Here is a 12,665-nt window from a genome sequence, read left to right as displayed (position 1 = left end):
ACCCGGCCCTCATTTTTACAAATGTAATTGAGTACTTGTTTGTGTACACTAGTAGATGATGTGCTTCCTGAGAGTAAAGCCCAGGTGTTCTACATCCAAGGTTCAATTAATGCATTGGTATCTTTTCCAACCTATGGCATTTGAGATACGACTTCAAAAGGATCTGCTGACAGAAACAGGGCAAAGTGGTTCTGGTATTTTTTTTTTTAAGTTTTTTTCTCACTAATGTTCTTATGATTTTGCTGTACTACAATGTTAGCTAAAACAGCACAGATATCAGGAATGGCATTGTTAAGACTGACCTTAGACAAAACCCTGAAGTGAGAGGTTGCATTTTGGGTTCTCACCATACTCTTCCCCTGCTCTTGTCCTAATTGTCTAAAGCTTGCTTCCCTTCCTCCTCGTATCAGCCTCCCACCTGAATCTTCCCTTTTCCTCCTTCACACTCATCTTTCTTGTGCCCCTGTCCCTCCATTTTTCCCTTTTGTAAGCCATTTTCATAAGTATCCTTCCTTATGATTGGACAACCCGTAGGGTGGCAGACTGTTCTGGGCCAAGGCAACCAAGTTGAGCAGGGCCAGCAATCAGTGTCGGGAACTTCTGCAGGGCACTTCAGAATCAGTGTCGGGAACTTCTGCATTCTATTTTTCACGGACACAGACAGGAACACTGACATGCAAAAGCAAAACAATCAAAAAGCATTTTCATTTGTTTTCCAGGTAGTAGGAAAGAGTTCCAGATTCCCATCCTTCTGCAGCCAGGAGGGAGGTTCCTAAGAGGAGGTTAGGGCAAGATGGAGACTTCTTTTTAAACTAGTAGATTTCGCAAATTGCAACACATACATTATCTAGTCCACGCAAAGGACAGGCCTTGGGGACAGGGCACGGGGAACGTGTTCCACCTGGACGACTGAATCAGAAGTCCCTCCCCCATCAATTGAACGCCTCACTATTTTTCTTTCTGTCTTTTCTTTCTTTTTAAGGTAAATGAATTGCTTCTTTTTCGTTAGGTGAGGCCGGCAGAGAACAAGAAGAGCTGAAACGGAGGCGAGGTTAGTACCCAGCAAAGACCCGTGGCGAGGAGAGACAATGAAGAGGACCATGGGACTGAACCCTGAGAAAGGCAGAGGAGACGCTGGCTGGCGGGGCCCGCAGGCGGACAGCCACGCAGGCAGGCGGAAGGCTCGGCTAGCCCTGGGACCGCTGCAGACCCGGCCTCCGCGCGGGGCCAAGGCGCCTGGGTGGGACCGAGGAGGTGGGGCCTTCCCGGCGGACGGGTGATGGACAGCCTGTGTCTCCAATCGCGTTCTTAAAAGGGTGCGGGAAGGCCAATGAGCGGACAGCGAGGGCCGGAGCGGGGTTGAGGCTTGGGTGCAGAGCTGGAGAACCGCGGCTGGGGCCGGAGTGAGGAGCGCGGCGTGGAGGTGCCACCCGCGGGTGGCGGAGAGATCAGAAGCCTCTTCCTCAAGCCGAGCCAACCTCAGCGGGGACCCGGGCTCAGGGGCGCGGCGGCGGCGACTGCAGCGGCTGGACGATGGCAGCGCCCGCCGAAGCCGGGGCGGTGATTGCAGCCCCAGACAGCCGGCGCTGGCTGTGGTCGGTGCTGGCGGCGGCGCTTGGGCTCTGTAAGTGATGCCAGGACCAGGGCTGGGGCCGGGGAGTGGGGCTCCCGGGCCCGGCACACGCCCCTCGCGGCGGTCGCAGGCCAGGCGGGCGCGCTGAGAGCCGAGGTGGGGAGGGGGCGCGGCCTGCGCTCTCTGGGGCTGAGGGGACCCAGCCCATGGGGAACGCGGGCCCCCGCGACTAGCCGGGAAGGCGCAGAGCGTCTTTCTTCTCCTTCCTGGATCCTCGAGTGCAGAGGAGGAGGGGAGAGTGCTCTACCTTGCTCCTTCCTGGGGGCGGTCCAGGGGAGCTGGCCCGGCGGGCGGCTCCGGTGAGCCCTCGCGGCGCCCCCTGCCCTCTCCTCATGGTGACTCTGGATCGTCTGGGCCCTCCCGGATTCTGACTCAGGAACTAGGGTTCTGGCGTTCTCCACCTTTGGGAGGTGGCGGAAGGTTGCAGGTTTTTCATTTGTAGGGCCTTTGTTGTTTTGTTTCCTGTTAAGCCAGGGTTTTGTTGTACTTGTAAGTTCCCTTTCCCATGCTCTCATTCAGTTTTAAGTGTCCGTAATAAAAGAGTCTCATTTCCGTGGTCTGCAAAATGCCAGTAAAAAAATATTGTTACTTCTAGGTTAGAATGCAAAGAGCTTGGAATACCAGTGAGATGGCCTGGCTTAAAAGAATTTGGTCAAATCCATCATAATTCCAGACGTAGCCACCATAATTTGACAAGACATAGAACATTAAAAAGCATAATTTTCCTAAAGGAAAAAAAAAGCTCCTTTTTCTTACCAAATATTGTGACTCAAGCTTAAGGTAAACCTCGGGCTCAATTTATGGGAATTGGATGAGTTGTTTTATGGACATCTGAAGTGGTATCTGCCACAGGACTTTTCTGTGTTGTTGTTCAAAGCAAAGTACTTGTTGCTGTCTCCGAATTTAGTTAAATAATAGTTATAAAGAGGGCCAGCTGCTAAGAAACCACGTAGATTTTTTTCATTCCCTTTGTTTTCAAAATGTCAGTTGCATCACAGTATCTGAATACCAGAGTTTACTCAGTAATTTCTTTCTTCATGGGAAAGTTCTTAATATAATCCTTGGATCAGGGAAACTAGGTGAAGTTCTGTTGGATCACCAACTGTTCCACTTAAACAGTGATTCCAGGGGTTGTAAAGCGTAAGTGTAAAAGTCTCCCTACCCTCCAGGGGTTGACAGATGATGACACACTTTGTATAAGACACAATCCATTCTGTATTTTGTCTTAGAAAAAAAGGTTAAAAGTGTGTTTATTGGTGGTGGTATTTGTGTTTAATCAAACAAGTAGAAAATAGCCTAAAATTAAGGTTTATCAGAAATATATGCTTCAGACAGAATTGTTATGCATGACAGGTCAGACGTTGCTATGGAGGACAAAGCAGTTAGGGTGATCTTAATTAAAATCAGGTTGTTAAACGTAGGAGGAGTGCAAAACTACATAGTAGTGAAAAGATCACTAGAGTAATAGCCCCATACAACTTGGTCGTAATTCTTCAGTAATGAAGATGAATGTTGATATGTAAAAATCAGCAGCTGATGTTATTGGTTCAGTTTAGAAAATCATTGAATCTAAAATTCTTGCCAAATCACCTTTTTTCTGGTCATAGATACTGCACATAAGAGTTCATCTTTTGCAGGATAGCTTCTAAAGTTTTATCAAGACAGTTACTCAGCAAACATTTACTAAGCACCTTTTAAGTGCTTAACACTTAAAAGGTGGGAGGTTGGGTCTCACTGTGTTGCCCAGGCTGCTCTGGAACTGAAACTCCTGGGCTCCAGTGATTCCTCTGCCTTTTCCTCCCAAGCAGCTGGGGCTACAGGTGTGTGCCACTGTGTAGGGTCAGAAGCACATTGGTAAAGATGTACTGTAGGAGCTTGAAGGAGGGTCATTATCTCAGACTGTAGTTCAGGCTACTGGAGGAAGGGAGTTTAAACTGGGTAGGCATGGGGGAGGGGCAGAAGTACATACAGAGTTATGAATGAACCTGTTGGTAGTTCAGTATAGTGGGAGGTTGGACTGTATATAAGGGGGATGGTGGGAGTTGAGGCAGGAGAGCCTGCCAAGGGCACCAACTTACAAAGGGCCTTCCCTGCCACACTTAATCCAATGAGGATTTCTCTGTCTATTGAGATGTGAAGGATGGGTTAGAGTGGGGCGAGGCTGAAGCCAGAGAAGGCAGAGGACTATTGTAATAATCCCGGGGAGGATGATGAAGATCTGAATTCAAGCATTGGGCTATGAAGAGAGAACACATGTTCATGCGCCACTTAGAAAGTACGTTTGATAGAGCTTGGAAACATTGATGCAGGCTTGAAAGAGGAGGTGGATAAAATGATCATAGGTTTTGGCCTTGGGAAGCTGGGCATATTTTTGGCCTTTTCACAGATGGGGAAATAGGAGTCTTGGGGGAAGAAGATGATGGAGATACTTTTGAATATGTTGAGTTTGAGATGCGGGTAAGACATTCAAATGGAGATGGGCAGAAAACAATAGGATAGACAGTTCTGGAGGTGAGGAGAAAGTTCTGGTTGGAAATGGAGATTTAGAGAGTTATGTGGCTAATAGTTAAAGCTTGGATTGTTTGGATGAGGTCATCCAGGGAAAATGCACTGAAGAACATAGCAGAGAGCCAAAGACAGAGTTCTTGGGTATATGAAACCTGAGAAAGAGTCTCTGTGAGTAAGAGAAAAACCAGGAGAGTTTGGTATTTCAGCATTGTCAGATGAAGAGAGATTAAATGTGATAAGAATTCACTGAATTTGGCAATTGAAATGAGCACACAGTATATGAGAACTAAATCTCAGGAATTTGTACCATCCATGTCAGTAAATGGAACCTCCATACATCTAATTGTGCAGGCCAGAAACCTAGGGTCCATGCTTGATTCTTCCCTGTCCTTCACATCCAATCAGTTCTCCCGTCCTTAAAATGCATCTAGAATTGATGTTTTTTCTACATCCACTCCTAGCCTTTTAGTCAAAGTCACCATAATTTCTTGCCTATATTACTGTGATAGCCTCCCAGCTGCTCTTCCTCTTTTTCCTCCTCTGGAGTCTTGCTCTGTCTCGCCCAGGCTGGAATGCAGTGGCACAATCTCCGCTCACTGCAACCTCTATCTCCCAGATTCAAGTGATTCTTCTTGTGCCTCAGCATCCCAAGTAGCTGGGACTACAGGCATGGACCACCATGCCTGGCTAATTTTTGATTTTTCTATTTATTTTTAAATTTATTTTATTTATTTATTTTTGGGGGGATGGAGTCTCGCACTGTTGCCCAGGCTGGAGTGCAGTAGCGTGATCTCGGCTCATCACAACCTCCACCTCCCTGGTTCAAGCAATTCTCCTGCCTCAGCCTCCCGAGTAGCTGGGACTACAGGCGCGTGCCACCATGCCCAGCTAATTTTTGTATTTTTTAGTAGAAACTGGGTTTCACTATGTTGGCCAGGCTGGTCTCCAACTCCTGACCTCGTGATCCACCCGCCTTGGCCTCCCAAAGTGCTGGGATTACAGGCGTGAGCCACCACATCTGGCTGATTTTTTTATTTTTAGTAGAGACAGGGTTTCACCATGTTTGCCAGGTCTAGAACTCCTGACCTCAAGTGACCGGCCTGCCTCAGCCTCCCAAAGTGCTGGGATTACAGGCATGAGCCACCACGCCCAGTACTCATCTTGGTTCTTTTTAATCCATTCTTCACAAAACTGCAAGAATGATTTTGTTAAAATGCAAATCAGATCATGTTGCCTTCTTTTTTAAAATCCTTAATGGCTTCCCATTGCACTTGGAATGAAATCTAAACTTCCCATGGCCTAAAAAGCTCTTTGTGATCTGGTTTCTGCCTACCTCTATGACCTCAACTTGTACCACCCACCACCCCTTTCTCACTATATTCAAGCCACACTGCCATCTTTCTGCTCTGTGACACTCATTCCCACCTCCCGGCCTTTGAACCAGCTGTTCTGATGTTGCCCAGGGCTGGCTCCTTTTCATTACAGGAGGCTCTAAGTTTCACTTCTTTAGAGAGGCCTCTCTGACCACCTTATTCGAGGGTACTTACCTGTTACTATTTGCTGGTTTGCCATTTACTTCCTTATTGTAATTTCTATATGGTTTTTCTTCTCTTTTTTTCCTTCATCGGAATCTAGGACAGACAAATCATCTGTCTTGTTTATAGAAGTATTCCTAGTGCTTAACATAGTGGATATGGTAAATGCTAAAAATATTTGTTAAATGGCAGTGAGGCATAGGCATGTCTTGACAACAGTTTGTTAAGAGTTTGCAATATGTAGTTATGATTTAGCATGGTATAGTAGGTCCTCAATATGTGTTTATGCAAGAAGAATATTTTTCCCAAGTGTGATTTCATGCATTGCTTATTTCTCATTATCAGTTCCCTTGGCCTTTTACTTATTTACTAGTCAGGATAGTAAAATAGAAACTTAGTCCTATAAAATATATATATATTTTTACTCCAACTCCAGGATATCCACTAGGCTTGGATGCTGCCGAAAGAAAAAGATAAATATTAAGTGAAAGACAGCTATGTGCAAAAGAACATAAAATGCAAGTTTGTGTTTTCATTAAGTCTAATTTATTTACTTATTCAACATAAATGAACACCTACTGGACACAAGGCACTGTTTATGTATAGGATGCAGCAGGGAGCCTAGATGCTAGTGAGAAGTGACAGACAGGAAACATCTACTCAAATAAATAATACCAAAGGACAGATTAAATTCCCAACAGTCACAACTTTTAAGAAAATATGATTGATCTAATATGTAAATTTGCAGCAAATTTTTGAAAAATGGAACATCTTATTTGTATTACAAAATATTTTTAAAACTTATAAGGGATATGTTGTAGGATTTCTTTAAAGATTGATCTTTCCCACTGAGTTTTAAAAATGTGGTTTAATTGGGAAAAACATCGCTTTTCAGAAATATTGCTGTTTCCCCTCTATCCAGTAGATGCTGGTCTACCTACTAAATATTTCTCACCATCCACTTTGCATCCACACTGGAGCTAATATAGTACAGCCACAGTCACGTCTCTCCTGGATGATTAGAGCATTCTAACTGGAGCCTGACTGTTTTTGAGTTATATCTTTTATCTGAGAATTTGAATTATTTGTGTAAGACATGCATCTCATGTGTACCTCAACCTTGGAAAGATTTTTAATCTTGCTCTCTAAGACCACAGATGTCATTTTAAAAGGGAGAGTAAAATGGTAAGCTTTGGCATATAATTTATTATAGATTAGTCTTTAGCCCCATCGAAGACAGTATAATTATTAGAAGAACTAGAAGCATCTCCTGAGATCTCAAGTGTCATATGGCTCTGAGACTTGACCCCTAAGGCTGGTGATATTAAGCCTTCATGTGTCTTGAATGATATTCCTTTTTTCCTTTTCCACTCTTACTTTGCTAAGTCGTTTGACATTAGCAGTGCCCTAGAGTCCAGACAAAAGTCTTTGGAATTTTTGCTGCCGTAAGAAAGCAGAGGTCAGTTGGCTCCGTTCACCATAGTGCATAAATTGATAAATTGTGGTTGTCTCCTGGGATCTTTATATCTTTGCCTTTAAACCCCTTTGTTTATTCGTTATCTTTTTTCTTTCTTTTTCTTTTTCTTTTTTTTTTTTTTTGAGACAGAGTCTCGTTTTGTCGCCCAGGCTGGAATGCAGTGGTGCAATCTCGGCTCACAGCAACCTCTGTCTCCCAGGTTCAAGTGATTCTCCTGCCTCAGCCTCCCAAGTAACTGGGATTACAGGCATGAGCCACCACGCCCAACTAATTTTTTTTTTTTTTTTTCTGAGGCAGAGTTTCGCTCCTGTTGCCCAGGCTGGAGTGCAGTGGTGCGATCTCAGCTCATTGCAGCCTCTACCTCCCAGGTTCAAGCGATTCTTCTGCCTCAGCCTGCCGAGTAGCTGGGATTACAGGTGCCTGCCACCAGGCCTGGCTAATTTTTTTGTATTTTTAGTAGAGATGGAATTTTGCCATGTCGGGCAGGCTGGTCTCCGACTCCTGACCTCAGGTGATCCACCCAAAGTGCTGGGATTACAGGCATGAGCCACCGTGCCCTGCCCCAATTTTTTTTCTTTCTTTCTTTCTTTTTTTTTTTTGTATTTTTAGTAGAGATGGGGTTTCACCATATTGGCCAGGCTGGTCTCGAAGTCCTGACCTCAGGTGATCCACCCGCCTCGGCCTCCCAAAATGCTAGGATTACAGGCATGAGCCACCGTGCCCAACCTATTCATTGTCTTTTTCAATGCATATGGCTACTGTAATTTTTTATTCACTTATAATTTTTTCTTGATCCCATTAGGCCTTTATCCAAGATGATTTCATTGATAAATCCTCCTTCAGTAGGTTTCTTCTTCTAAACTCAGAGTCTCTAGAAACTGTGATACCTTATGACACCTTTGATCTTATTGTTAGAACATAGAGCTTGAGTAATTTTTTAGCAACAGTGATACATTGAATCCAGTACTTAGGTTTAATTGATTGGAGTTAGAAATGCAGTATGTCTTTGCCTATCCTGTGTATTGCAGATAAGATTGCCCCATAGAATGAAATCCATGATTTAACGTTTTGTTAGGAGCATGCTGCAACCAACTGAACAGACCTTGATGAACTTGCAATGAAGATTTTTTTATACTGGGACCCTGATATTCTACTTTGGGATCTGGGGAGTTTATTATGTGCATTTTAAAAGATGCTGTTATCGGCCGGGCGTGGTGACTCATGCCTATAATCCCAGCACTTTGAGAGGCTGAGGCGGGCGGATTGCCTGAGCTAAGGAGTACAGGACCAGCCTGGACAACATGATAAAACCCCCATCTTTACTGAAAATAAAAAAAAAAATTAGCTGGGTGTGGTGGTGCACACCTATAATCCCAGCCACTCGGGAGGCTGAGGCATGAGAATCGCTTGAGCCTGGGAGGCAGAGGTTGCAGTGAGCTGAGATCATGTCATTGCACTCCAGCCTGGGTGATAGAGTGAGACACCCTGTCTCAAAAGAAAAAAAAAAGATGCTGTTATTAAAATTAAGAAATGTGTTCTTTTCTCTCCAAACATTAAGTTTACAATGTGGAGTTATATACATTTAACATAATCATGTGCTTCTTCCAGATAACACTTGGTAAACTTGAAAAGATGAAAAGTTATAAGGTGTTATATTGTCAGCTTAGCTTCAATCAGAACCTAGTGACCCTGTGGCCAGACAGTGTCTAATAGTTATTCTCTAGTCAAGTCCAGGTTATCATTGCTATATACCTTCTTCCAAAGGGTGTTGCTGAGAATTAGGAAGCATAGATAGAGGACTCAGGTTCCTAAAAGAAATGTGGTAAAATGCAAATATTTGAAATATCCTAGATGTCTGAAAAGAGCAGAGAAAGAGAGTGAGTGAGCAGTTAGGGAGATGTTTTAACTTCTCCCTCTCCCTTTTCTGTTTCTTAGCCCTTAGAACTTAGGGCATAGAACTAGGTTCATGTTATATCTTCTGCTCTGCTCTCATTTATTGAGTGCTTACTATGTGCCACGCCTCTGCTAAACGATTTACTTATATACCCCTCACAGCTCTGTGCAGTAATTATTTTTATTAATTTTATAGATAAGAAGAGTAAGTTTCAGAGAGATTGTGTAACTTGTCTTAAGATCACACAGCTAATATATGGTAGAGTTGAGACTCAAATTCCAAAGCACATGTTTGCAACCACCCTGCTATATTATAGAATTTTTTCTTCAAAGTCTCTAAACATTTTGGGGAAGATTCTGGAATGTCTTAAGTGTTTACAGAGTGGCTTTTTAGCTGTCCTGGGGCATCCAGATTTCTTCTTCTTTGGGGTTATGTTTGTGCCAAGATCCCTCATGCCTTGATGCTGCTGACTCTGTCAAAGAGAAATAAAGCTGCCGTGTTGAAGCCATCCTCACCAATCATGCAGAATCTGTTTGTGCCACCCAATACTCTAAATGCTCCTCGGGGATTTTTAATGATGTTGTTCTTTTTTTTTTTCTTTTTCTTTCTTTCTTTTTTTTTTTGAGACAGAGTCTTTCGATATGGCCCAGACTGGAGTGCAGTGGCACGATCTCCACTCAGTGCAGTCTCCACCTCCCTGGTTCAAGCGATTCTCCCACCTCAACCTTCCTAATAGCTGGGATTACAGGTGCCTGCCACTATACCTGGCTAATTTTTGTATTTTTAGTAGAGACAGGGTTTCACCATGTTGGCCAGGCTGGTCTTGAACTCCTGACCTCAGGTGATCCACTTGCCACAGCCTCCCAAAGAGTTGGGATTACAGGTATGAGCCACCATGTCAGCTGATGTGGTTCTTGTAGGTTCTTCTCACTCATACCTCTCCCACTATCGAGAGCACAAGCATGAATCCATTATACTGAGTGATACCATACTGGGCTCAGAATGGTTCCTTGCCCCTCATTAGACATTACATGTGGAAGAAGCCACTAAGCCTTGACTTTCTTCCTTTGAGATGAGTTCTTCTCTGGAGGCTGTGCAGGTCCTTTTGCCATTAGACTCCTGGCATGCTTGCCTTACAGAATGTCCAAACAGGCCCAGGCATCCAAACCAGAGACTCCTCACTTGTACCTCTTCTTGGCTCCTCTGCCCCATTGACAGAGGTTCTGTAGCCATGTTGTCTGCCACAAGTCGGAGGTCTAGCACTTGTCTGTTAACTCTTGGGAACTTTGAGTCTTGATCATTTTCAGCTATTAGGAATTTAATTCTTTTTTTTTTTCTTCAGTGACTGCAAATTTAGAAGAACTGCAGTGAGGCTTGCTGAACCTTGCACACTAATGAAATTGGTGAATGGATTAATAATGAACAGAGGTGATGCTAATTTGTAATCAGGTTGAATAATATGGATTTAAGACCAGAAAATGGGCCGGGTGCCGTGGCTCGCGCCTGTAATCCCAGCATTTTGGGAGGCTGAGGCGGACGGATCATTTGAGGTCAGGAGTTTGAAGCCAGCCTGGCAAACATGATGAAACCCCATCTCTACTAATAATGGAAAAAATTAGTTGGATATGGTGGCACACACATGTTATTCCAGCTATTCGGGAGGCTGAGGCATGAGAATCGCTTGAACCTGGGGGACAGAGGTTGCAGTAAGCCAAGATTCTGCTACTGCACTTCTGCCTGGGCGACAGAGTAAAACTGTGTCTCTTTTTTTAATTTTTTTATTTTTTTTTTTGAGATGGAGTCTCGCTCTGTCGCCCAGGCTGGAGTGCAGTGGCGTGATCTCGGCTCACTGCAAGCTCCGCCTCCTGGGTTCACGCCATTCTCCTGCCTCAGCCTCCGATGTAGCTGGGACTACAGGCGGCCGCCACCACACCCGGCTAATTTTTTGTATTTTTTCGGTAGAGACAGTGTTTCACCATGTTGGCCAGGATGGTCTCGATCTCCTGACCTCGTGATTCACCCGCCTCGGCCTCCCAAAGTGCTGGGATTACAGGCGTGAGCCACCGCGCCCAGCCTAAAACTGTGTCTCAAAAAAAAAAAAAAAGGGATCAGAAAATGCTAAGGAGGCAGGAGGATCACTTGAGGCCAGGAGTTCAAGACTGGCTGGGGCAAAATAGCAAGACCCCATCTCTACAAAGTAAAAATAAACCAAAAAACAAGTTATAGGTCCACAGTTTTTTATCTGTAACTGCAAAGCCACAAAAACTTTGAAAATTAAGTTTTTTCCTAAGTTTGATACAAATTCTTCGGCTGCAAAATTCAACCTGAAGTAGTAAGATACTGTTTACAACTGTGATCCTGTTTGGTATGACTAATTGTATTTTTCACTGCAGAGATATTAATGTGTTTGATTGTGGGATGCTGCCCTATACTCTCTTGGGACTACTACATAATATATAGTATAGGTATTGTATTAATTTTTTAAAATCTGAAAAATTCTGAATTCTGAAATACACCTGGCCTTAAGAATTTTCGATTAGCTTGTTGGCTTGTACAATATCTTATCTCAGAAATTTCCTTCTACTCTTGTAAGTACTAAGAACTACAAAATATTGCCTGGGCAACATGGCGAAACCGCATCTTTGGGAAGATTGCTTAGGAGTGGAGGCTGAAGTAAGCCATGTTTACGCCACTGCACTCCAGGCCGGGCAACAGAGGGAGACCCTGTCCCAAAAACAAAAACAAACAAAAAACTACAAAATACAGTTTAGTTATTTATTTTTTCATTTTTAGAAATGTGGTCTTACTATGATGATCAGGCTGGAGTGCAGTGGCTGGCAATTCACAAGTATGATCAAAGTTCCCTGTAGCCTCAAACTTTTGGGCTCAAGTGATCCTCCTTGTCTCAGTCTCCAAGTACCTGGGACTATAGGTGTGTGCCACCAAACCCAGCTCATTTTAGTTCTTTTTTTAAGATGAGTCTAGCTCTGTTGCCCGGGTTAGAGTGCAGTGGTGCGACCTCGGCTCATCACAATCTCTGCTTCCTGGGTTCAAGCAATTCTCTTGCCACAGCCTCCTGAGTAGCTGGGATTACAGGCATGCACTGCCATACCTGGCTAATTTTTGTAGAGATGGGGTTTCGCCATGTTGACCAGGCTGGTCTCGAACTCCTGACCTCAGGTGACCCGCCTGCCTTGGCCTCCCAAAGTCATTTTAGTTCTTTAAATGTTTTGGTCCATAAAGCTAGTGTGCTTTCCACTTAAGAGCTTTCATTGAAACTCCTTTAGAAATTTATGCTACTTTGGACTCAGCCTGTCTTTTATTCAAGGAATTCTAAATCTGTGTACTGGCACAAGTTTGGGAATTGATTGAAGGGTCCTGACTTTCTGTTTTTATGATTCACATTAGACTTTTGTTCACTTGACCTAGAACTTTTCTGTTTATCTAGATCAAGTAAGAATTTAGTAGGTTTCGTATCTATTTCACTTGTAGGAATACCGTGACTAACCGATCAATGCCATAGATCTGTGAGAGTCAGACTTCCAGCTGTGCATTGACTCTGCTGTCCATCATGGTAATCATGCCTACCTTGCTTTTATCAGTTCAGTGCTGCCACTT

The 12,665-nt window shown here is 44.0% G+C and overlaps 1 protein-coding gene across 2 annotated transcripts in view; it reads left to right on the top strand.

The window, feature by feature from the left end:
* Positions 1–224: 224 nt before the first annotated feature.
* Positions 225–12,665, top strand: part of MPZL1 (myelin protein zero like 1) — a 70,292-nt gene continuing 57,851 nt past the window's right edge. For both annotated transcript variants that reach the window (XM_024249305.3, XM_002809830.5), the window contains exon 1: positions 225–1,624. In XM_024249305.3, the coding sequence (XP_024105073.1) occupies positions 1,534–1,624 (91 nt within the window). In that variant the 5' untranslated portion in view covers positions 225–1,533. The remainder of the gene's footprint in view (positions 1,625–12,665) is intronic.

Source organism: Pongo abelii, chromosome 1 (genome assembly GCF_028885655.2).
Source record: "Pongo abelii isolate AG06213 chromosome 1, NHGRI_mPonAbe1-v2.0_pri, whole genome shotgun sequence".
Lineage (NCBI taxonomy): Eukaryota > Metazoa > Chordata > Mammalia > Primates > Hominidae > Pongo > Pongo abelii.
Note: the sequence above shows the minus strand (reverse complement) of the source record. Positions and strands in the feature narration are given on the sequence as shown.